The following is a 26120-nucleotide window of genomic DNA, read 5'->3' as shown; positions in this document are numbered from 1 at the left end:
TATTAATGAAGAACTTTATAGGGCTGCCTGGGTAGCTCAGTCAATTAAGTATCTGACTCTCAGTTTTGGCTCAGATCATGATCTCAGGGTTGTGAGATCCAGCCCCTGGTCAGGCTCCATTCTGGGTGTGGAGTCTGTTGGAGATTCTCTCTCACCCTCTGCCCCTCTCCCCACCTTAAAAAAGGGGAAAAAAAGAAATAGAACTTTATAAACAATTCTTTAAAACTGAGCCTGGGTGGCTCAGTTGGTTTAGCATCTGCCTTTGGCTCAGGTCATGATCCCAGGGTCCTGGGATGGAGTTCTGCACTGGGCTTCCTGCTCAATGGGAAGCCTGCTTCCCCCTCTTCCCTTGCTTGTGCTCTCTTCTCTCTCTCAACTAAGTAAATAAATATTGTTTAAAAATAAAAAATAAATAAAACATAGAAAGGTAAGGCCAGTAACACTCGTCCATTGCTTGGATGCTGTAGGGATTAAAATACTCATGATTTTCTACAGTGACTAATATTGTAGCAATCTAGATGAAACCAGGTAAATACCTTGAGAATGGGAGGGGGCTAGGCTAAGCTGTAGCGTGAGTGAGGCTGGTGGGAAGGAGTGGGGAGGAGGGCAATGACCAAGGTGTAGGACATACAACAATAAAAATAAGGAGTTTAGAAGAAGAACAGATGGATGCTAAGTAGCAGAAATTTTAGAGGAATGCAGCTATGAGTGAAGTATATAGTATCCTCTGGTGGGTATAAGAACGGTCCAGAATGCTTCTTCCTCTCTCTGTGTCTCTGCCTCTCTCTCTCTCTCTCTCTGTGTCTCTCATGAATAAATAAATAAAACCTTAAAAAAAAAGATCATGAGAAGTTAAATACTAGATCTAATTCTGGCTATAAATCAGAGTTTTCATGACCACTTCCTCAGGTTCCTCGATAATTTGCTAGAATAGCTCACCAGAGCAACTCAAAACAGCCAAATGGAAGAGAAATGTAGGGCAAGGTATAAGGGAGGAGAGCGGGGAGTGTGCATGGAGCTTCCGTGCCCTTTCTGGTGTTAGATAACACCAAAATGCAGCTGAGTAAATATGAAGATCTAATTGGTTTTATTCATTGATTCATGAATTGGGCAGCATCCCATCTAGCAAGGAGATGCTCAGCTGAGCTAGACAAAGTTTTTAAAGGTAGAGAGAAGGCTTTATAAAACAAAAATGGGGGGATCCCTGGGTGACTGCGGTTTAGCGCCTGCCTTCGGCCAAGGGCATGATCCTGGAGTCCTGGGATCGGAGCCTGCTTCTCCTTCTGCCTGTGTCTCTGCCTGTCTCTCTCTCTCTGTGTCTCTTATGAATAAATAAATCTTTAAAAAAAACAAAAACAGGGACGCCTGGGTGGCTCAGTGGTTGAGCGTCTGTCTTCAGCTCAGGGTGTGATCCCAGGGTCCTAGAAGTGAATCCCACATCAGGCTCCCCTCAGGAAGCCTGCTTCTCCCTCTGCCTCTGCCTCTGTCTCTGCCTCTGTCTCTGTGTCTCTCATGAATAAATAAATAAAATCTTGAAAAACAAACAGGGACTCCCGGCTGGCTCAGTCAGTGGAGCAGGAGGCTCTTGATCTTGGGGTTGTGAGTTTGAGCCTCATGTTGGGTATAGCAATTAATTAAAAATAAAATCTTTAGAAAGGGAAGGATTTATTTATTTATTTTTAATTTATTTATTAACAAGGAATGCATTGTTTAGGCAAGGTTACCCTCCTAAGGTGAGTGGAAGGTATATATCAGTAAATGTCCTAGTATTGACCAGGAATTTCCTTGTTGACTGGTTAAAGGTTACACTCCTGGAGAGTTGAAACTGCAGTTAAGTTAGACATTAAGTTAGGTTTGCTGATTTGGCCTAAGTGTCGTGTTAGGCCTGTGGTTTTTTGGGGTTCTTTTTTTTGTTGTTTTTTTAACACCACCCTGTCAGTACCTCATGTGTTCAGCAGCCTGAATGCTGTCCAAACCCTATAGTTCAGGAGCTTTTATGGAGGTTTCATCACCTAGGCAAGATTGATTAAATTGTTGGCCATTAGCTCAATCACCAGCCACTCCTTTGCAGATATGTGAGGGGTGGGGATGGGGAGATAGGGATGAAAGTTCTAACCCTCAATCTTGCCTTGATCTTTCTGTCAACAGGCCCTCATCCTGAAGCTATCTAGAGCCCCCCAGCCACCAGTCATTGTCATATGTCACCAGCATAGTAAAGATACTTAATCACTCTAGAGGTTCCAAAGCTTTCAGGATCTATGTGCCTGGAACTGGGGGAAAAAAACAAATATATATTTTCTTATCGAATCACATCTTTGAACAAGGAATACCAATCAGTTAATGTAATCAAAAGTGACTGGCCAAAGCTTTCCTCATTACAAGTGAAAAATTTATGAGAGGAAACCAAATTAATATCTAGGATACCGGGAAGCGGGCAATAGCCACTCCTCCTAGAACCACAGAGCCTGAGGAGGGACCCTCTAACAGCTAAGCAGTATAATTCGGGAATATAAAGCCACTGAAGCTGTCCTATCTAATTGCTCAAATTAAATGGGGCTTTCTTCACTTGGCTGCCAGGACCAGCTCCGGCCTGCTCCACTGCAGTAAAGTGCTGTATACAGAACGGGGCAGGCGGTCAGGATATCCTGCAGCCACTTCCAGGAGCCATCATGAGCTCTTTCAGGCACTTCTTCCCAGCAAGCCCCTGCAGATGTCACTGCAAATGAAAATGAAAACATGTGAAAGAGCCTTGGTGGAGCTGTCCAAGTAATGATTCAAATTCTGGGTGACAATACCCAATTGCTCTTATATCTGAAGTGTCCTTGCAGTAATCTCATCATGTTAAGTCGAGTTAGTGGCTTCCCCGAAGCCTCTGGAGTGGGGCAGGGTTAGGAGCGTTCCTCCCTTGAGAAGAAGTAAAACGTTTCTGAGAAGCATTTTCTGTTCTGGCGACCGTGGGTTCTGGCAGCTTCATCTTAGTGTAGTGCAAGGGCAGAGGTGTAGCAGTGTGAAGTAGGACAGGCTGAGAATGAGATTTCCAACTACAAATGATATTTTTCTAAATGGCATGGAATTAAATATCCAAGCATTAAATAATAATCACCACCAGGCCTGTATTAGGAACTTCATATCTAGTACTTAATTCTCATAATCTAAAAGGGGTAGTAATATAAGCAGAAGAGGAAGTGAGGCTATAGTAGCTGGTTAGTGTCAGAGTGGGGACTGAACTCACATTGCCTGGCCCCAGAGGTTGTATTCTTGCTACTTCCTCTATCCTCCCTCAGTGACCACGATTCCTAAGGGATACATAACACATCACATTTTGAGAATTAGTGACTAATGGCCCATCTCACGAAAAGCCCAGGAGGAAAAAAAAACAGCCACTTCAGCGTTCTAGTAATTACTTAATAAGTCTGTATGTAAGGCTTTGGCTTTTCCAGGAAAGAAGCTGACTGCCTGAGCGGTAGGTTTGCCTATGCATTCAAACAGGCTCACACTGAAGGGCTGATTCTTCAGCCTGGAGGTCAGTGTGGAACAGGAAATGATGATGCTCCTGTCCAGTCTGATACCCAAGGTTGGATATGTTGTTCTGTACCCAGCACGGCATACATCTGAGTTGCTTGAATCGATTACTTAAGAAACAAAACTGTTAGGTATATCTTTTAGCTTAGGGGCACCCTGAAATACATTACTGAGAACACTGAGATACTATGAACTAAGATAGTTTGAGAAGATTTGGGAAGAAGATATGACCTGAGAGGATTCAAGGATCTTTGACAATTGGACAGATAGAAAGTTAGAAGATCCCAGGAGCCCCTCTACTGTTCTTTGAATTTCAGGGCAAAACCTCCAGCTCTGAAACTTCAACAGCCACACACGTGCCTTAGATGTGCACACAGAGTCAGCCTTGATCTGGGCACCCAATGTGACTGCAGTGTGACCACTGAGACCCAGGAATAGACCCTCAGAGCAACCCTAACCTCTGGAAGGCCAGGCTGATAGGACTGCCTCATCTTAGAATAATACCACCTACTGTCAGATAACCTCCCAGAGTCAGAACTAATGGAAATCCCAGGATGTGAACAGCAGTGTCTTCAGCCTTTGCTTCAATGAATGTTACAGAATTTTGTCAATTAGTTAAATCCATTCAAAAGCAAACGAATGTCTCAAAATAAATCAGATGTTCTCAACACTGGGGGCCTGGGTGGCTCAGTGGTTGAGCAGCTGCCTTTGGCTCAGATCATGATCCCTGGGTCCTGGGATCAAGTCCCATATCAGGCTCCTCGCAGCAAGCCTGCTTCTCCCTCTGCCTCTGTCTCTGCCTCTCTCTGTGTGTCTCTCATGAATAAATAAATAAAATGTTTAAAAAAAAAAAAAAAAAAAAGCTGTTCTCAACACCATTCTACTGTATAATCCCAAGCCAGTTTTTTCAAGATCAGTATTTTTTTGATGGAAGCACCAGCAAGTCTAAAAGAACAGTTATGAGTCAGGAGTTTATATGCGCTTAAGAAAAAAGTGTTAGTGGAAAGAATCTGGGTTTTGTGTTCGAATCCTTGCCCCTTCACTTAATGCTCAGTACACTTGGATACACTTCTTAATGTTTCTGAACTTCATTTTTTTTCAGCTGTTAGTGAAACGAAGGTGGTACTAATTTTTCAGATTGTTATGAAGATTAATTACTTAAATTTTAAGTAAACGATGGCTGTAGCAATAACTATATTTGAAAGAGGTGTATTTTTCTGATGAGTTGGGTACTAAAATAAATAAAATGACAGTGTCTCTGGATATACACAAAATGGTTATTTCTGAGCGGTGAGATTATGGGGAACTTTTCTAAACCATATGTTTCTGTATGTTTAGTTCTTTGCAATGTTTTTGTAGTCAGGAAAAAATAAATGAATGATGTCTCTGGGGGGTCAAGGAGATCTGGGGATCATTACACAAATTCTAATCCAGACGTAATTACAAAAGAGACCTTATTGGCTGGCTGCCTCTCTGTTCTTTCAAAAAAGGCTCTTTCCTGAACTGATTTTATTCACAACACTTCTGACACCAAATGCATGTTTTTCCTTTTTTTAAAAAATTTTATTTATTTATTCATGAGAGACACAGAGAGAGGCAGAGACCTAAATCAGAGGGAGAAGCAGCTCCCTGCGGGGAGCCTGATGCAGAACTCAATCCCAGGACCCCAGGATCACGACCTGAGCCAAAGATGTTCAACCACTGAGCCACTGAGCATCTCTTAAATGCATGTTTCTCAACATTTGTTTAACAACAGATTTTCCAGTTCTCCAGACAGCAGCTGGATGTCTCCAATTCCATGTGGTGCTGATACTCACTACTCAGAGTTAGCACAGACACCACAGGTGGCCCCCACTTCAGTCTCAAGTCGCAAGTCCCACGTTGCCAGCTGTACTCCTCGACCCAGTAGACTTGAGAATTGGCTTTGCGCTGCTCACTGTGTGAAATGCTGTGGTTATTGGTTACAGAAATGAGTGAGTCATGGCCCTTGCCCTTGAGGACTTCATAGTCAAGTGGATTTGCCTCCCTGGTTGCCCCATCCATGCTTTAAACCTCACTCATTGCTCACATGCAGGAGCCAGAGCCCAGCTAGCTTTACATCTTTAGCCAGCTGCGTATTGCATATCCTCACGTGATGTTCCTTGGGTCCCTCCAGCCTAGCGATACTGTACAGTGATCAACATCAGTCCTCAGACAAATCTAAACTGAATGAAACTAAAAACAGCCTGCATTTCCTTCATTCCCTGTATAGGTGAAGGGCATTATCTCGTTAGTAGCCCATGCAAAACCACAGTCTTTGACTTAGTTCATTTACCCCATATCCTCAAATTGTACTGAATTTTCCATTCTCTATTCTCCCTGTTACTACCTTCAGTCAAGCCATCACCTTCATCCGCTGGAGACTTGGAATTATTACAGCATCCTATTCAGACTTTCTGCCTCCACTGACTCCTCTCACCTATTCCCCTGTTGCTGCCAGGCTGACCTTTACAAAGGGCATATCTGACCATATGACTGTCCAGTTGTTTTTTTTTTTTTAAGTTTTTGTTTATTTCATTAATTTTTTTAATTTAGTCCCTCATCAGGAGTGTTACACTGGGGCAGCCCCGGTGGCGCAGTGGTTTAGCGCCGCCTGCAGCCCAGGGCGTGATCCTGGAAACCCGGGATCGAGTCCCACGTCAGGCTCTCTCCATGGAGCCTGCTTCTCCCTCTGCCTGTGTCTCTGCCTCTCTCTCTCTCTCTCTGCATCTCTATGAATAAATAAATAAAATCTTAAAAAAAAAAAGTGTTACACTGGACGTGAGGAACACCTGGGTGGCTCAGTGGTTGAGTAGAGTCTGCCTTTGGCTCAGGTCGTGACCCCGGGGTCCTGGGATCAAGTCCCACATCGGGCTCTCTGCAGGGAGCCTGCTTCTCCCTCTCCCTGTGTCTCTGCTTCTCTCTCTGTCTCTCATGAATAAATAAATAAAATCTTAATAAGTAAATAAATAAAACTCTTGATGACTTACCAGTCCCATTAGGAATGCCACTTTTGACCCAAGTAACCATCCCCTCCTGAGGCCAGGGCAGGCCATTGTTTCTATGTATGATGCAGTCTAAGAATCCTTCCCACTGTAACACTTTTTTTTTTTTTTAATTTCAGGTGTACAGTATTGATTTAACAACTCTATATATTAGTCAGTGTTTAGGATAAGTGAAGTCACTACCTGTCACCATGTAGTGTCATTGCAGTATTACCAACTGTATTCCCTGTACTATACTTTTCATCTCTGTGATTTATTTATTTTATAACTGGAAGTTTGTATCTCTTAATCCCCTTTATCTGTTTCACCTGTTCCCCCTACCACCTTCACTCCCACATATTCTTTGTCCATTCATCCACTGATGGACACTTGGCCATTATAAATAATGTTTCCATAAATATAAGGGATTAGTGGGATTTTTAAAGTTTATTTATTTTTTTTTAGCAATCTCTACAACCAACATGGGGCTTAACTCACGATCCTGATATCAAGAGTCCTCCAACTGAGCCAGCCTGGCATCCCAAATTAGTGTTTTTGTTTTCTTTGGGTAAATATCCAGTAGTTGAATTTTCAGATCATATGGTGTTTCTGTTTTTAATTTTTTTTTTATAGGTTAGGCTGGATTCCAGTCTCAAATTTATTCCTTTTTTTTTCTTTTTAAAGATTTATTTATTTATTTATGATAGAGAGAGAGAGGCAGAGACACAGGGAGAGGGAGAAGCAGGCTCCATGCCGGGAGCCCAACGTGGGACTCGATCCCGGGACCCCAGGATCGCGTCCTGGGCCAAAGGCAGGCACTAAACCGGGGAGCCACCCAGGGATCCCCTATTTTTAATTTTTTTGAGGAACCTCCATACTACATACATTCCCATTCTTAGTGTGCAAGGTTTCTTTTTTCTCCACATCCTTGTCAACACTTGGTCTTTCTTCTCTTTTTGATACTAGCCATTCTGACTAATGTGATATGATATGTCATGGTGGTTTTGATTTGCATTTCCCTGATGATTAGTGATATTGTGCATCTTTCCATGTATCCGTTGGCCATCTGGATGTCTCAGAATACTTTAGATAGCTATTATTAATTGATATGGGTTGGTACTGAGATGAGCTGTTTGGCACCAGGATGAAATCTGTCATCCTTGACTGGTAGGATCAAGTTTAAACTCTGTAGTTTAGCATATAAGGCCCTCTTTGATGTGTCCTGCCACTCCCCATTTCCTTACCCCATAATCCCTTTTCTCAAAACTTAGCTAAAGTACACCCCTGAGAAAAAGCTTTTCAGAATACTCTCCCCTCCTACCATATGGATTTTGCTTGTTCTACTACTTTCTGTTCTCCAGCACCCTGTGCACACATATGCCTTTGTTACAGGGCTTTGTTATGGTGCTAGTACCCTCTAGCACCTTACCTTGGACTGTAATTGATTTACTTAAGTGTCTCTCCTACTAAACTGTAAGCTCCTCAAGGGCAAAGACCAGGTCTTCATTTTCCCTTCCACAGATTCCGTACAGATTTAGTACAAAGAATGCTTTCAGTAAATCCCTGTGAAAGAAATACAGGAGTGCATGGTTGCCTCACTGGACGGCAGTAGAACTGAACGGACCTCTAGAAGTTATACTCTGTGCATGCTGTTTTCCACCCTCTACTACTACTATAAATAGTTCATGTTCTTTAGGATCTTGGAAAGAGTTTGCATAGCCATCTCAATAACCTGACTTTCAACAAATTCCTTGGAGTGTTGAGCTGTCACAATTTGATCACTCTGCTGCCTTGAGAGGAAATGGAAAATTAGATACTTGTTAAAATAATCCTGTATATTTCAAAAGCCATGCTCTTCACCCTGCTGTTCAGAATTGCTCTGTAATGAGCCACACTTACTGGTAGAAATGTGTAGAGGTGGAAACTAGGTAGCAGTCATTGTGGTAAAGATTGTTTCTTTAACAGTTCTTTGTGACATGATTCACCTACCATGCAATTCACTTATTTAAAGTATATAATTCAGGGTGTCTGGGTCGCTCAGTCAGTTAAGCATCTGACTCTTGATTTTGGCTCAGGTTATGATCTCACGGTGGTGAGATCGAGCTACGTGTGGGACTCTGCACTGGGCATGGAGCCTGCTTGAGATTCTCTCCCTCTGCCCCTCCCCCATTCATGTTTCCCTCTCTTTCTCTCTCAAAAAAAAAAAAAAATTTCTTGAGTGAAGTGTATAATTCAGTGGTTTTTTAGTATATTCACAGAGTTGCACAACAGTTACCACAATAAGATTTGGAACATTCTAATCATTGCAAAGGGAAACCCCATATCCATTAGCATTCACTCCCCATTTTCCTCCCAATCCTCTTGCCCAAGGCAACCACTTACCTACTTTGTCTCTGAGACTTGTCTGGGCTGAACATTTCATGTAAGCAGATTCTGCAGTATGTGGTTTTCTGTGACTGGTGTGTTTTACTTAGCATCATGTTTTGTTTTGTTTTTTTTTTGTTTTTTTTGTTTGTTTGTTTTTAATTTTTATTTATTTATGATAGTCGCACAGAGAGAGAGAGAGAGGCAGAGACACAGGCAGAGGGAGAAGCAGGCACCCCGCAGGGAGCCTGATGTGGGACTTGATACCAGGACCCCGGGGTCACCACCTGAGCTGAAGGCAGACGCTCAACTGCTGAGCCACCCAGGCATCCCATTAGCATTATGTTTTTGAAGTTCATCCATGTTGTATGTAGCATGTGTTAGTATTCATTTCTTTTTACTGCTGAATAATATTCCATTGGACAGCTGTCCCACAGTTAATTAACCACTCATAAATTGATGGGTATTTGAGTTGTTTCCATTTTTGGCTATTGTGAATAATGCTGTTATTAATATTTGTGTACAGGTTTTGTGTAGACTTATGTTTCATTTCTTTTGCATATATACCTAGAAGTCCATTTGCTAGGTCATATGTCAATTCTATTAAATTTTTCTTTTTTTTACGTTATTCATTTATTTGAGAGAGCAAGAGAGTAAACGCCATGCAGAAAGGGATAGAGGTGAGGGAGAAGCAGGCTCCCCACTGAGCAGGGAGCCCATGGATCATGACCCTGGGATCATGACCTGAGCTGAAGGCAGACGCTTCACCGACTGAGCCACCCAGGCACCCTAATTCTATTAATGTTTTGAGAAACTGCCAGATTGCTTTCCAAAATGGCTTGGTCTCTCTCTCTCTCTTTCTCTCTCTGTCTAAAAAAAATATTAAACACATTTGATATTTATATAAATGTATGTATCTCATATAAGTACACATAATTTTATGTTTAGATATAACATCCTAGTAGGTGTGAAGTAACTTTTCATCATGGTTTTGATTTGATTTCCCTAATAGCTAATGATGTTGAGCATCTTTTCATATACTTATTGGCCATTTATTTATTTATTTATTTATCTTTGGAGAGATACCTATTTAAAATCCTTGCCCATTTTTAAATTGGGTTGTCTTTTTATCTTTGTTTTTTTAATTTTATTTATTTATTTTAAAAAATATTTATTCATGAGAGACACACAGAGAGAGAGGCAGAGACCCAGGCAGAGGGAGAAGCAGGCTCCATGCAGGGAGCCCGATGCGGGACTCGATCCTGGGTCTCCAGGATCACACCCTGGGCCGAAGGCAACGCTAAACCGCTGAGCCACTCGGGCTGCCGTCTTTTTATCTTTGAATTGAAAAAGTCTTTAGTATATTCTGGATGCACATCCTTTACAGACATATGATCTGCAATATTTTCTCTCACTTTGTGTTGTCTTTTTACCACACAGTCTGAGTATAGTTGATACACAATGTTACGTTGGTTTCAGGTGTAGGACATACTGATTTAGCTTCTCTGTAAGTTATGCTGTGCCCAGCACAGTTGCAACCACCATCTGTCACCATGCCTACTGTTACACTACCATCGACTGTGGTCCCTCTGCTGCCTTTTATTCATTTTTTACGTTCTTAATGACATTGTTTGCGGCACGAAAAATTTTGACTTTGTTAAAGTCCAATTTATTCTATTGTCACGATGGTTTTGGCAACATATCCAAGAAGCCAGTGTCTAATCTAGGGTCCTGAAGATTTTACTCCTGTAGTTTCTTCTCAGAGTTCTATTGTTTTAGCTCTTGCGTTTAGGTCTTTGATCCATTTTGAGTTACATTTTTTGTGTATGTGGTAGAGATTTGAATGATTTAAAATTTTTTCTCAGTCTTTACCTTGGACTGAATATACTGTTTTTACTTTTTCTTACTGAGATGATAATGTAGGTACAGTCAGAAGGTGGCTTCTAAAGTGGCAGGTGAAGTCTTTGTAGAGAGGAATTGATGAAAGGAAGAATATTCTGCTAATATGTATGGCAAATGTAAGATACATGGGTCAGAATCCTATGAGGTGCCAGGGCACGTCATAGAACCCAGTTTTTTCTATTTTTTAATGATTTTATTTACTTATTCATAGACAAAGAGAGAGAGGGGCAGAGACACAGACAGAGGGAGAAGCAGGCTCCACGCAGGGAGCCCGATGTGGGACTCGATCCCCGTCTCCAGGATCACACCTCAGGCTGCAGGCGGCGCCAAACCGCTGCGCCACCAGGGCTGCCCTATAAAACCCAGTTTTGTGTCCTAGTAGTAGTAGCTGGTGGACAGCTATAATGGGCTTACTTGGTTTTCTCCTCAGGGGTCTCTCTTTTTGGCTTGTCTGCCCTGTTGGTCCCTGGAAACTTTGAGTCTCATTTGGAACTTGTGAAGTCCCTGTGCCTGGGACCATCTCTGATCTACACAGCCAAGTTTGCACTTGTCTTCCCTCTCATGTATCACACCTGGAATGGGATCCGACATTTGGTAAGTTAATTGTGGATATACATTTTCTGGGCGAAGGGGGTATAGGGGGGTGTAGGATTCTCTCCTTCATTGCCTGGGTTTATGCTGCCCCTATTGTTGTCTGGACCTTTGCTCAGGGGCCTGTTGGGGAAAGCTAAACTAGACCCATGTGCGCTTCTTGACAGCCCTGCTGGTGTCCAGCTGAGCTCTGGGTGTAGGTCTGGTCATTACCTGCAAGGTCTCAGTTTGAACTGTCCCGTTTTTAAGAGACTAAAAGAGACCCCTGAAGCCAGGTCATCCCACTGACATAGAAGGCATATTGACTAGATAATTAATTTGTACCTACTATGTGTCAGGCTCTATGCTAGCCCCTGGGCTTCTGAGCTAGGTGGTCACTGCTTTCAGTATAACATTCCTGTCAACCCAGAGTGACAAGTGCAGCTGGAGCCATATATATTAACTTTTGTCATCTTGACATTGGATTGTGTTAACTGCTTTTGGGTTTTGTTGAACTCTTGGAGAGAATAGGGCCAATTTTATCAGCAACTGGGTACCTAGGATCCCAGACTTTAATATTGGGGGTAAGGAGTATTTGGATAAAGGATAAAGTAAAAACACTGGCCTGAAAACTGTCCGTGCTGCCTCCTATGTGACTTTTGGGTCAATTCAAAACTAGTGTCTCCTTTTCTCTCTCTTTTAAAAAAATTGTTATTATTTGTTTTAAATTTTATTTATTAGAGAGAGAGATTGAGAGTGTGTACATGTGTATGTGGAGCCTGTGCACGTGGGGAGGAACAGAGAGATGGGGACAGGCAGATGAGTGTCCTGAGTGCAGAGCCTAGACAGGGCTGGACCCCAGGACCCTGAGATCCTGATCACCAAGAGTCAGAGTCAGGGGCCCTTCCTTCTCTTTAAAAAGGAATTAAAGCTCAATCATGCCTACCCCAGGTTAGAGATCAGTCCCTCCTCCAGCATTTTAAGATTTCATGTTTTGTGGTCTCCCTACCCTTAGTCTTGCTTTCTTTCCCAAGAACAGAGTTATGATTCCATTCTGTCTTGTCTTCAGTCCCTTCCTAACATGAGCCATCTGGGAGGTGGATACTGTTGCCTTAATCTGACCTTTATAACTTCCACATCAGAATCCAGAGACAAGCACTTTCGGAATTTCAGTCTGGTCCAATAAACAGTTTAATGGAATCAGAAAAGTGAGAGATGAAATGACCTATTTAATTAAGTGTATCTATAGCTGTTCCCTGGGGCAGTGTTCAGTTTGATTCACAATGACTTCACTTCCCTCCGGGAGGGGATGGAGAGGGAGGGCATTTCCATTAATGACATCTTATTCCACAGAACAAATCCTCTAATGAAAATCAGCTGATCAGCTTCCTCTGTTCACATCCTGGCTCTAGTGGGGCTGGCCATATATTTGCTTTTGTCTCGGTATGAAGGGAGGGGGCGGGGAGGGGAAGAGGTTTTGCAAAATCTCAGAACTCACTCAAGGTTTTCTGCCTGGGTTCCTGCCTGTCATGGCAATCTCTTTGTTGAGAAGAGTGAGGAGCCTAAAGGCTTTTCTTAAGCCCTTGAATCTGCTTTTATTTTTTCTTGTAGCAAGTACTGGCTCTGAGTGTGGGACAGGATTTGATCTGTTCTCCATGATAGACAGTCCTAGCTTTTGCCCCTCTGAACTTGGTCAGAATTGATATAGAGGAGTGGGAAGTGACAGGGTCCCTGGCATTCTAGACAGTACCTCCCCATCACCACCAGGCAGTAGGACTTGATTTTTTTTGGTAAAACACTGTGCCTGTATAAGCCAAATAGCTCTATAGTGGAATCTCCTAGACTCCTAATCTAAACTTAAATAGAGGCTTATTCCTTACTCCCCCATCCTCGTTCCCTCTAGCTCTTAACTTTTCTCTTTTTTTTTAAAAAAAAAAGATTTTATTTATTCATGAGAGAAAGAGACAGAGACATAGGCAGAGGGAGAAGCAGGCTCCACGCAGGGAGCCTGATGTAGGATTTGATCCCGGGACTCCAGGATCACGCCCTGGGCTGAAGGTGGCGCTAAACCGCTGAGCCACCCGGGTTGCCCTCTTAACTTTTCTCTTAATTACTCCTTTAGTTTAATGTTCAAAGTGTGCTGGGGTGGGATCCTGGGGTCCTAGGATCCAGTCTCACATTGGGCTACCCTGGGGAGCCTGTTTCTCCCTCTGCCTGTCTCTTACTTCTTTCTGTGACTCATGAATAAATAAATAAAATCTTTAAAAAAAAAACAAAAACACGAAGTGTGGGCATTTGTGTTGTATTGGGGCAGTCAAGTGTGGAAAGCATAGAACCTAAAAATTCTACTTTTGCCTTAGGGGATCTTTTAATGACTTAGAATATAATACATTAGTATCCGTGGAGCACAAGAGAAGCTAGATCAGTGTTTTTAAAACCCTGGTTTTGATGTAGTGGGTAGAAAAAAAAATCAATTTTTAGTGGGTTGTTATCAACAAAACCAGGAATTTAGGGGCCCCTGGCTGGCTCAGTTGGTAGAGATATGACTCTTGATCTTGAGGTCATGAGTTTAAGCCCCACATTTGGCGTTGAGCTTACTTTAAAACACACACACACCCCGGAAGTTTAATAGCATATAATATGTAGAATGCAGCACACATACTAATGGCAAATATTGCTTATTCTTTCATGAACTTTTGCTATAAATACACTGTCAAACAAAATTGGGAATTAGTGTTATAGATCCCAGAGGGGTTTTTGTTGTTGTTGTTGTTGTTGTTGTTTTTGTTTTTAGAATATTAGTTCTCTGATAGCTCTTACTTCTCAAGTGGTGGGAGGGGAGGTCTGTGCCTGACTATCTGAGAAATCATCATGTATCTTATATTCCTGTCTTGCAGCTAAATGTTTTTTTTTTAATTTTTTATTTATTTATGATAGTCACACACAGAGAGAGAGAGAGAGGCAGAGACACAGGCAGAGGGAGAAGCAGGCTCCATGCAGGGAGCCTGACGTGGGACTCGATCCCGGGTCTCCAGGATCGCGCCCTGGGCCAAAGGCAGGCGCTAAACCGCTGTGCCACCCAGGGATCCCAGCTAAATGTTTACTAAATCTATTTGACCTTGAAGCTTTTCTCCCCCATATAACACCTTTAGCATTCTGAGGAACTAGTTTGTGGAGGAATACACTTAGGGAAGCATTGATTTGGTTGTGTTATCATGAGGGAATTTTATCTCTTAGGTCTGGAAGCTTTTATATGTATGGGCTATATTTTGTATGTATACCTTTTCCTGTCACTGTGAGGGTGGTGGGTACCGTGTTGTGGGTTTTGGGAAAGGTGAAGGTGGGTGCTGAAGTGCTGTTCCCTAGAACCACGCAGGGAGGAGTGGCCCGTTCCGTGAGGTGGAGCTCCTTTCTTAGAAAGGAGAGTACCCTGGATGCTGATTGCTGAAATTCTTCCTTTTTTTTTTCTTTTCTTTTTTCTGCAGATATGGGACCTAGGGAAAGGCCTGAAGATTCCCCAGCTGTACCAGTCTGGAGTGGCTGTCTTGGTTCTTACTGTGTTGTCCTCTGTAGGGCTGGCAGCCATGTAAAGAGCTGGAGTTCCCAGCATTGTCTTCCCATAAATGATTCACTGACCTATCTTCCTGTTTGTCACTCTCTTCTCCAGCCAAGGCAAAATTCTCCTGATTTATTTAGACCCTTTTGTGCTTGCATATTCCCTTGGAGCTTAGGGAAACAGTACCTAATAGAACTATAGCAGCGGGAAAGGGTCCAGTTTTGCTCCCTTGTTTCTGAAGATGGAATGACTCAAAACTTCCCTTTTCCTGCCCCTAGCTTGCAGCCTACTCTGGGCCTCGAAGCCCTCATTTTCTCTCCATATTGGGCCTTGATTTGTGCTGACAGTCAGCTTTTGGCTCCTTCTTCCTGTGACAGTGGAAACAATGCCAGCTCTGTGGCCTCTGCCGTGGGGACTGGGAGTGGGGCTGTGGGTGCCACTGCCTGTGGGTTGCTAGCTTAAAGGACAGTTCTGTTCATTGGTCAGGGTCTTCAGCACCCACACAGTGTGGCTGAAAGAAGAGGGATGGGGGTGGAGGGGAATGACCCTGTCCCAGCTAGAGGGAGATCAGGAGGGTCAGTTGACTCTTAAAGCAGGTTTGGGGAGAAGATATATAGCTTTTAGAGCAAAGGGAAGATCCAGAAAATTACATTGAATCTATTAAGGGTTATTTTTTCCCCCTGCATTTCTGGAAAAACAAGGCTCTTTTCTAATCCAAATTCATGTGACATCTGTTTCTGAAACTGAATTAAAATACTCATTTTGTCTTTGACTCTCCTTGAAATCTAGAGAAACCAAGAGAATCGTGGTTGGGGAGGAGCCAGTTTCCTCCCTTTTTCCTCTGGTCCTAAGCATTTTCATCTCCCACTCTGACCTTTCTCAGGAGGGAAACAGCTTGTCCTGCAGCTGACCACTGGAACAATTTTTAGGGAATCAAATGCAAGTAACCAGAGATTGAATATTGTGCAGAAGCCTCAGAGAAGGAAGGAGCAAGAGAAAGGAGGTTAAGCATGTGGAAAGCTTTGCATTATCACAGGGTCCTGAATCCCAGTGAGAACAGCTCATAGACCTCAGGGTAGAGTCCAGCAAATGATGATCCAGTAAGGGAGCCAGAGGACCAGTGGAGGTAGCAGCTAAGGGATGATGAGCTAAGTATATAGACTGGAAGAGAAAGGAGAGCCGAGATAAGAGAGGAGGGATGTTGAAGACCTGGCAAAAATCTGTAATTTGATGGAGAAACTTGCTGCTTTTAAAACCCCCGTGGGCCAGCCTCTTAAATCCCTAACTACCTTGGCAGGAGTGCTGCTTTGATAGTCTTTGGAATCTCAAGGGTAACAGATGGATCTTGTCTGGAGTTGTTGGGAAACCGGTTAGAGCTGTGGGTTAGAGAGGAGGAATGATGACTGTAATTAGTGGCAGTTGGACAAGAAGACCTCCTGAAAGCTAAGGCCATGGGGACCTGCTACCTCAGCCGTCTTCCTCAACGGCCCCCAAGTGGTCTTTGGCTTTACATGATGATCACTTCTCCCTTTCTGCTAGACTAGCCCTGGGAAGCCTTTGTAGCCTTCTTCCAGCTTAAACCCTAAGTCCTCTGTGCCTCTCCTTGGAGTAGGGGACAAGTGTTCGCAAGGGAACACTTTGGCATTGGAGCTGGGAAAAGCTTGGCAAGGGCATGCAGTTGAACAGCCAGCGCGAGGAAGACACAGAATAGGAGAATGATAAGCAGATGTTGGAAGCTGGGAAGTGGTTGGGGAACTTCTTACCTTTTTGGCGGCTTCTTACCATTTGGGTGATTGGGGTTGGGGTAGAGTGGTCCTCATAGTTGTTATTCTGCCCTGAATAACTACTTACTATCTCTCTCTGGTTTTCTTCTAATCCCTTCTGTATCTTCAGTTTTCAAACTACATACATAGGTACTTTTGCTTGAGTTTTACTTTCATAACTCTAGTTGGTCTGCCCTCTGTTCTGTCATCAGCTGTGAAGTCAGAGATGAGGGTAGTGTCTTCTGTGCTGACTTTCCATACCTCCTCTTCCCGCATCTTTTCCAGACATGCATACTCTAATAAGCAATTGTATTTCTGACTTGGAAGTTGTAGTTGTGCATGCTCAGGATGAAAAATGAGGGGTTGAGAGTAAGAAACTGGTTCTTTGGGAGGTTTCTTTTGCTATAGTTTTAGTCTTGGTCACTTTTGGAGCAAAACTGACTCAGTCCTTGTAAAAACATGTTCCACCTTGAGCCCCCATCATGATCTTTTTCCTACTTTATTTACCCCAACCCACCTCCTAGTCATGGGTTGTAAGAGGCAGCCGTAACAGGAGGAGAACATTCCAATCAGTAATAGATTCAACAAATGATGTTTATTTTCCAAGTTTGCCTTTATTCCCACCCTATACTTTCCCTGTTCTACATTCCTCACGGGGAGGTCTGGCCGACTTCACTCAGTCTCTAGACAGCTTTTTCTCAGTGTGGTCCTGCGGTGCTTCTGGAGCTCCAAGTTTGTATCTCTGGACCTCAGCTGAACTAGGGTTTGCCCAGTGTTCTGGCGTACACGGGCATCCAGGTGGGGTTTTAAGAGAGCTAACTGGGCTTTGGGGACCTGGAGTGTGACCTGCAGAGGGGTGTGAGCTTTGGGGTTGGTCTGGGGAGTTGAGGTTTGCAGCTGGAGAGCTTGGAATTATGATTGGACTTGGTGCTTGTTGTACCGTCTTTGTAAGAGACTTCCCAAGTTTCCTCTGACCGTCTGGATCATGAGGCTGTTGGGTAGAGTGGAAGAGACTATCATGTTTCTGGTCTGGCCTAGATCATTTCCAGTCCATCTTAGAATTCCAATTCCCTATCTCCCTGTACCATGGACAAAAGGACAGATCCAGTCATTTTTGTGCTGTGAGGGAAATAGGTCCTTAGCTCATCTCTTTGGGTCAGCGGATGGGGACTAGGCAAGGTGAGACAGAGCTGGGTAGAGGTTCCCCCTGCTGGAATAGTGGTGGCATAACCAGAGGCATTTCTGAGGTTGAAAAGAAATGCAGATAATAGGATTTGAGGTTAGGTGGGAGGAATACTTACCTTGCCGAAGATTTCAGGACGCAGCCCATTGGAGGCCTTGAGCAAATCTGGATTTTTCTGTATCCATTTGGTGAGGGAGGCAGCACCAGCAACTGAACGGGAGGTCAGGGTCACCCGAGCAGGGGGTACCTTCAGAGGCATTTGCCAGGTGCCCATGAAAGATCCCCAGGGACTCTCCTAAAAGGAAGACGACGAGGTTCTTCACCCAGCATCTCACTCCCAGTGCTGACCTATTGGCAGATGTGTTCTCTTCCTCCCACCCTTCGACCTTGTGATGCGTGGTGCTGAAATCAGACTGAAAACGGGCTCCCAGTCTCCCCACTCATCCTTTACCCCCTTCCTCATTTAGATCACTCTAATTTCTGCATCACATTAGCTCTGCTGGCTTCACTTAAATTCTGTGTCCCTAGGCTAAGTCTGGCAGCGTGCCCCCTGCAGAAGTCTTATCATCATGTGAAGGTGTTCATTCATCAGTTTGAGGAATTCTGGGTGCTAAGCGCAACTTTATTATATTGGATAAACTGGCTGGAAGTTTAGGAGCAGTCACGTTGTAATGGGAATGAGACTGAACTTTAATTTCCGGATAGTGGCTGCGCTAAATTGCAGACCTCCCATCTCAATTACTCCCATTCTGTGCCCTAGTTCTTTACCTTCCCCAGTAGGAATGGGGATCAGTATCTCACCTTGGACCGGGGCACTGAAGGCAACAGATGACCACGATCATTGGCGATAATCTGAGTGTAGCCTTCTTGGGAAGAAATTCTCTGAGGAGGAGGTGAGGAGAGAAGTGCTTGTGAAAAATGGAATAGAAAGGAGAGAATAGGTGTCCAAGGGATTTGAGCTAAGTGCTGAGGGAGAGAAGGATATGGGAATTTAGAGGAGGCTAAAGAAATTAGGTGCCAGTGAGTTACAGATATGGTGGGAAGAATCAGATACTGGCTCCGCAGGAGCACATGCAATACCTCTTTTGTTGGCTTGGCCGGAGACCAGTTCTGCAGATACTTGGGAGAGAAAGCTTTTTCATACTGTGGAGAGAAAGATGTGACGTTCAAAGGCCTCATACCCAGGAAATGATGACGAGGCACAGTTCTTTAGAGTTGAGGACCAAAAGGCCTATAGAGCCAAGCTAGACTTTAACTCACTATAGAAGGGATGTAATTTTTTGGCCTAAATGTATGCTGTTCAACATGGCACTACTTGTCACGTGTGGCTGTTGGACATTTGAAATGTGACTAGTCCCAATGGAGGTGCTTTGTAATTTTGGAGAGTTAGTACAAAAAAAATGTAAACATCTTTTTTATAACTTTTTAAATATTGATTAAAGATTGAAGTAATATTTTAGACTTACTGGGTTAAATATATTATTAGAATTAATTTTTTTTATGTAGCTACTAGAAAATTTTAAATTACATTTATGACTCTCATTATCTTTTTGTTGGGCAGCCCTGGTGTAGACTTCGGGTCTGCAGACTGTGGCCCATGGGCCACATCCATCCTCCTGTCTGTCTTGGGATGACTTGAGAAAGCAAAGAATGGTTTTTATAGATGAATATTTGCAACTGATTTGATAAAAAGGAACAGTAGCTTTGTTTTTTTTTTTTAAGATTTTATTTATTTATTCATAGAGACAGAGAGAGAGAGAGAGAGAGGCAGAGAGAGAAGCAGGCATCATACAGAGAGCCTGACAGACTTGATCCGGGGTCTCCAGGATCACTCCCTGGGCTGCAGGCGGCACTAAACCACTGCGCCACTGGGGCTGCCCAGAACAGTAGCTTTGTATCCCAATAAAGTGAAGTGTTTTCTCATCCCAAAAGAATTCTTTTTTTTTCATTAGTATTACAAAAAATTACAATTATGCTATTTTGAATTTTGTCAATTTTATGGAAAAATATTTTCTCTTGCTGTACCTACATCTCTAATTTTGTCACTTGGCCCTAAAAATAAAATACTTATCCTTTGGCCCTTTACGGAAAAAACTCTGCTGGTCTCTCGTATCCATCCTACAAACTTAACCGTGAGATACCTTTCATTTGTCCGTGGGCCCTCTCTACCCTGAGGAGCTAAGGACGTGAAAAATACTATCTCACCCCACTTTCAGCTATTCATTCAAAAATCAGAATCTTCTGGGAAGGGAAGTCCAAAGGTAAAATCTAAAAGGCAAAACTGAACGTTAGAGATGGAAAAAGGACTTACCTGGTTGGCACTGTAGTTCGTGGCCATGATCCTGCCACTTTTTGCTGTTTTCCTCTGTTGCCTGGCAACCGCAGAAGGCGGGCCTTCCGGGGCTGCCCGGCCCTTTACTTGTCTCACTTTCCTGGATGGCACTGCCCCAACCTTTCCCTTGAAATTTAGGTTTGTTTTCATTTCAGAGATGTGAAAGACAAAGTAAATCAACAGGAGAAAATTAGCTGAAGAGCAGCCTTGTCTTTTTAATAGCATAACTTACCCTACTTAGGAACTTACAGATTGTCTTTGACTGTGGTCTTTAACCATCTCAACAAACTATGGAACACTAAGAGCTGTTTCTGGGGCAGTGTGCTTTCATGTATAGCGGACTTTAGAGCCAGACGCTGGGGTTTGAGTCCTCACTCGGCATAGTAACATAGGAGCTGTGTGACATTAAACAATTGGCTCCCCTTCTAACTTCTGTGGACACATTTAGATTGTGAAGATAATAGAGCCTGTCTTTACAGGGTAAAGGAGATAAAGTGTGAGCTGTCTAGTCCATACCATTGCATAGTGGGTACTTAGTATAGTGAGACTCAATTTATAGGCTTTACTGCTTTGGTGTTGGCAGGGATGAGGTAGTAGTAGGATCTAGTGGCGAGAGATCGGGCAGGGATGGAGAAGCCATGGTATGGAAAGCTCCTGATTTGGAGAGTCAAGTGGTGGTGCCAGGACACAAACCTAGTATTCATGGGACTGGGCCACCCCTCCAAGACTCCTCTAAAATGGCATTATTGTATCCATATCCTGGATTGTCAGAATTAATGAGAAAGTGAAACTACTTTATGAGTTGCAAATCTATTTATACATGAGATGTTAAGGTGAAAGGAAAAAACAAATAAGTTGTTCAAAGAAATAATTGAGAACCAAGAGACCGTCACAAGGGATAGTTAGTCCCTCTACCTTCCTTTCCCCTCAAAGTCATCATCCCAACACACACCAAGTATAAGAACACTCCTACACTTCAGCGCTCAGACACTCCATACACCTGCATACGCTTGTTCTGGAGGCCCTGGTAGTTAACATCGGGATAACAGATGCGAGATCTGGAAACAGGACTTGTGTGCTTCCTCCTTGTGGTTCTCGGCACTCTACAGTGATAGCCTGCAGACCCGAGGACTCTGCTCTAGGGTATTCATTGTGGTCCTCAAAGCTACAGGGATAGTCAGGCAACCAGCATTTCTCTCGGAACTTCTGTCTTCAGCTGGTGTGCTTTTCTGATAGAGTTGTAACATTACCTGGTGACTACATTTTTATTTTTTAAAATCACCTAGTTTTGGGATCCCTTGGTGGCTCAGCGGTTTGGCGCCTGCCTTTGGCCCAGGGTGTGGTCCTGGAGTCCCAGGATTGAGTCCCAGGATCGAGTCCCACATCAGGCTCCCTGCATGGAGCCTGCTTCTCCCTCCACCTGTATCTCTGCCCCCCCCCCCGTCTCTCATGAATAAATAAATAAATCTTTTTTTTTAAATATTTTATTTATTTATTCATGACAGACACACAGAGGAGAGAGGGAGAGGCAGAGACACAGGCAGAGGGAGAAGCAGGCTCCATGCAGGGAGCCTGATGTGGGACTCGATCCTGGGACTCCAGGATCACACCCTGGGCCGAAGGTGGCGCTAAACCACTGAGCCACCAGGGCTGCCCTAAAAATAAATAAGATCACCTAGTTTTTGTTTAGTGGAAAAAGTAATGTACATCGGGTGGGGAGGGGATAGTTGCACTTTTATGGAAGGATGTTTAATGAAAAGCAAATCTCTGACTTCAGCTCCCAGTCTTGCCCCTCAGGGGCGATTGCTAATTGCTGTTCCTATAGTAACTACTTTTACTATGTTCTTATGTCGCTTTCCAGAAGTATTCCATGCATTCTAACACTAACACTGGCAGGATATCCACATTGTTTTATGACTGCTTTTTTGACTGTCTTGGGAAATTTTTTCATGGTAGTATATTATTCCATTTCCATTTTAGGATGCACTATCGTGTATTTATTTGTATTATAAATAATGGCCATTTGGATGGCCATTTAGGGTATCTCCAGTCTTTTGCTGTTATAGACATTCTCTCTCTCTTTATTTTTAAGATTTATTTATCTGAGAGAGAGTGTGTGCATGAGCTGCGGTGGGGGAAGGCAGAACAAGAGAGAGGGGAGACAGATTCTGCTGAGTGGGGAGCTCATCACTGGGCTTGATCTCCTGAAACTGAGATCATGACCTAAGCCAAAATTGAGTAGGACACTTAATGGACTGAGCCACCCAGGCACCTCTGTTACAGACATTCTTGCAGTGAAAAACTATATATGCATGTATATCTTTATTAATAGATATAGATATATAATTTTTTTTAAGATTTTATTGATTTATTCATGAAAGACAGAGAGAGGCAGAGCACAGGCAGAGGGAGAAGCAGGCTCCATACAGGGAGCCCAACATGGAACTCAATCCCGGGTCCCCAGGATCACGCCCTGGGCTGAAGGTGGCACTAAACCGCTGAGCCACCCAGGCTGCCTGATATGTATATAATTTTAGGAACATATGTGATCGATAGGATACATTTCTAAAAGGGAATTTAGAATGCAAGTAGACAGTGTCAAGTTGCCAAAGACACTGTGCCAGGCTATACATCTTCTGACAGTATATGAGAAGGCCTGGTCCTCTATTCTGTTTCCACCACTACTCCTGTTTTTACTATTTCTGTCAATCTGAATAAGAATGAACATAGTTACTATATGCCTGCCACGGTTCTAATTGGTTTTTATTACATTTTCTCATTTGGCTCTCATGACCACTCTAGGCAAGGAAACTTTAGAACATACACAGGAGTAGAGTGAGGATTTAATCCTAAGTATTCTGACTCTAGAGCCTTCGGTTTTAAGCATTACACTATATTGTCTGTTATGTTGGAGGTAAAATATGGTGTAGCATTGTTTTAAACTTGCATTTCTTGGGGACGCCTGGGTGGCTCAGTGGTTGAGCATCTACCTTTGGCTCAGGGCATGATCCTAGAGTCCTGGGATCGAGTCCCACATCAGGCTCCGTGCATGGAGCCTGCTTCTCCCTCTGCTTCTGTCTCTGTCTCTCTCTCTCTCTGTCTCTCATAAATAAATAAATAAAATCTTTAAAAAAATAAAAAAATAAACGTGCATTTTTTAAGTTCTGTGGGTTTTTTATTATTTTGCATATGTTTATGAGCTTTTTTATTTCTTTTTTTTTTTCCCCTAAAAATAACCTTCTCTGTCTATTGCCATTTGCTTTTGGGCTGTTGATTGTTTTTGCTAATCTGTTCATTGAACTCTTTGTATATTCAGGAAATTAGTACTTTTGTCAAACATGTTGCAAACATTTCCTGCCAGTGTATCTGTCATTTAATTTTTTTGTTTGTTTGTGGCCTTTTTTTTTTCTTTTCCACCATGGACATGTCTTTAATATTTATGTAGTCAAATTTATTGCTCTTTGTTTCTTTGCTTCAGGATCTTATCCTTTGAATGGCTTTTTGGGTTTTGTTTTTGTTTTAAGATTTTATTTAGATAAAATTTATTTATTTATTTATTCATGAGAGATACAATGAGAGAGGCAGACACACAGGCAGGGCGAGAAACCGGCTCTATGCAGAGAGCCTGATGCAGGACTTGATCCCAGGATCCCGGGATCATGACCTGAGCCAAAGACAGACGCCCAATCGCTGAGCCACCCAGGTGTCCCTGAATGGCTTTTTGTAAATTCCAATGTTTAAAAAAATAATTCATGGGCAGCCCCGGTGGCTCAGAGGTTTAGGGCCACCTTCAGCCAGGGGCGTGATCCTGGAGACCCGGGATCGAGTCCCATGTCGGGCTCCCTGCATGGAGCCTGCTTCTCCCTCTGCCTGTGTCTCTGCCTCTTTCTCTCTCTCTGTGTCTCTCATCAATCAATAAATAAAATCTTAAAAAAAAGAAAAAACACAAGTTTAAAAATAATAATAATAATAATGCATGCAGTTTGTTTTTATATTTATATTTTTGTTCCCCCTAGAATTTATTTTGGTGACTAGACTGAGATCAGGCTCCAGATGCCTAACTAGTTGTCTGAGCATCATTCATGGAATAAACCATCTACTCCCCTCTGACTTGAAATGCCACCTTTAATGTAATTATTCCTTAGTTTATCTGGATCTGGGGGATCCCTGGGTGGTTCAGTGGTTTAGCGCAGCCTTCAGCCCAGGGCCTGATCCTGGAGTCCCGGGATCGAATCCCACGTCAGGTTCCCTGCATGGAGCCTGCTTCTCCCTCTGCCTGTGTCTCTGCCTCTCTTTCTCTCTATGTCTCATGAATAAATAAGTAAAAATCTTTAAAACAAAATTTATTTGGATCTGTTTCTGGATCCTCTAACCCATTGTTCTTGGGAGAGAGGTGCTTATTTTAGGTTGTCTCTTTAAAATCCAATCCTGGCTTGGTCCTGTGTGAATTCTTTAGTTAGAATTTCATAAACACTAGGAAATTGTAGATCATAATAACAGACGATTTCAAGCTTCTAATAAAACTGTATTCAAGTTTAGTCTTTCTTTAGATTGGTTGCCTTCAGGCACCAGTGATGATGGTGATGATGGTCTTTCATTAGACCAGATTCAACCTTTTCAAAGTTGGAAAGCCTCATAAAGGTCCCATTCACAAAACATGCCTCAAGATATTCTCATCTTTGGCTTCAGTTCTCTGATGCCTGAAATTAGACCTCAGGAAATCTTGTTTTTTGGATTATGATCATCTGCATTGAATTACAAGTGTACTTTGTTACCTATAGGTAGTGTATAAATTGTACCTCATCGAGGGCAACCACCTGCATGAACTTAGGAGTCACACTGCCTGGTTTAAATTCTAGCTCTGCTGAAATGTGTGACCTTGGACAAGTGACTTAATGTCTCTCGTCTCAATTCCCTTAGGGTGTGAAATGGGGATAGTCTTAGTTGTCTGTGAGCCTTAAACATTTGTGACATGCCCCAGAGGATACCGAGGCATAGTGAGTGCTCAGTACTTTTGGCATCACTCAAGACCACCCAGTAAAAAGGGGTACTTACTCAGGTTATCTTAAACAGAAAAGGGGGAATTTATTATAAAGATATAGGAGATTTATAACAGATCCCAAAAGTAAGTATAGTTTGGGCCTTACAGGTTCCTACAATGTGGAAGGTAGAATGTGGTCAGAAATAGAGATTTTTTTTTTTTCCATCTGTTTTTCACTGGAGTGTTTTATTCTCTGCAAGCCAGCCAGCATGATTTGTTTCCTAGCTGGCAACCATCACCCTTGGATATCTAAGTTGGGCTTGTACCTTTTTTTGCAAACTAGTCAGTCTTACTAATGTCATAGAGAATGAGAAGGAGGAAAAGAATATTGGTCAGTTTGAGTGGAGAAAGACCATAGAAGATAAAGGTTTCCTGCTTTTGCTTTGAACCAGTGGATCTTTAAAAAAAAAAAAAAAAAAGTAATAACTTTCCAACAACCAGTTACCAGTTTTTGTGTATTTTTTCAAAGGTTGTATGCCTATACAAGAAATAGAAATAATAAATAGAAACATATATTTTATTCATCCCTGTTACCTTTTACACAAATTATAACATACCATGCTACTTACATTAAGATTAAGAGATATATTTTGGGAGCACCTGACTGGCTTGGTCAGAGCATGTGACTCTGAATTTCAGGGCTGTAAGTTTGAGCTCCACATTGTGTGTAGAGATTACTTAAAATCTTAAAAAAAAAAAATATATATATATATACACACACACACACACATATATATATTGAATAGCATTACATATTAGTGAGTAAAGAGCCTTCTTATAGCTGGGTAGTATTATGCAGATGATATGTTAGACTTTTTTGTTTTGTTTTGTTTTTTAGTGTGTTACACTTTAATCAGTATCCTGTTGTTGAACATTTAGTTGTTG

General features: G+C 42.7%; 2 protein-coding genes across 7 annotated transcripts in view; one reads left to right on the top strand and one right to left on the bottom strand.

The window, feature by feature from the left end:
* The window catches only part of SDHC (succinate dehydrogenase complex subunit C), a 66222-nt gene that overhangs the window by 22286 nt on the left and 17816 nt on the right, over positions 1 to 26120 (top strand). For 2 of the 4 annotated variants that reach the window (XM_049106844.1, XM_025420845.3), the window contains exons 5-6: positions 11221 to 11384; positions 14846 to 15688. In XM_049106844.1, the coding sequence (XP_048962801.1) occupies positions 11221 to 11384; positions 14846 to 14950 (269 nt within the window). In that variant the 3' untranslated portion in view covers positions 14951 to 15688. Of the gene's footprint in view, positions 1 to 11220; positions 11385 to 14845; positions 15689 to 26120 lie in introns of those variants that run through there. The other 2 variants (XM_049106846.1, XM_049106845.1) reach the window with 1 other exon arrangement.
* CFAP126 (cilia and flagella associated protein 126) lies at positions 1206 to 21108 on the bottom strand. 3 transcript variants are annotated; one of them, XM_035711245.2, is made up of 5 exons: positions 20174 to 21108; positions 18664 to 19005; positions 17981 to 18157; positions 3233 to 3296; positions 1206 to 2716 (listed from the first exon to the last, which is right to left on the bottom strand). In XM_035711245.2, the coding sequence occupies exons 1-5, from the start codon at positions 20417 to 20419 to the stop codon at positions 2547 to 2549; spliced, it is 999 nt and encodes a 332-aa protein (XP_035567138.2). In that variant the 5' UTR covers positions 20420 to 21108; the 3' UTR covers positions 1206 to 2546. The 3 variants fall into 3 exon arrangements, with proteins under 3 accessions (XP_035567138.2, XP_025276628.1, XP_035567137.2); XM_025420843.3 differs by lacking the exons at positions 1206 to 2716; positions 3233 to 3296 and adding an exon at positions 17256 to 17670 and having other exon boundaries at positions 18664 to 18744; positions 18943 to 19005; positions 20174 to 20315; XM_035711244.2 differs by lacking the exons at positions 1206 to 2716; positions 3233 to 3296 and adding an exon at positions 17256 to 17670 and having other exon boundaries at positions 20174 to 21040.

The sequence above is a fragment of the Canis lupus genome, chromosome 38 (genome assembly GCF_003254725.2).
Source record: "Canis lupus dingo isolate Sandy chromosome 38, ASM325472v2, whole genome shotgun sequence".
NCBI lineage: Eukaryota > Metazoa > Chordata > Mammalia > Carnivora > Canidae > Canis > Canis lupus.
The sequence above is the reverse complement of the archived record's forward strand: the minus strand, read 5'-3'. Positions and strand labels throughout refer to the sequence as shown.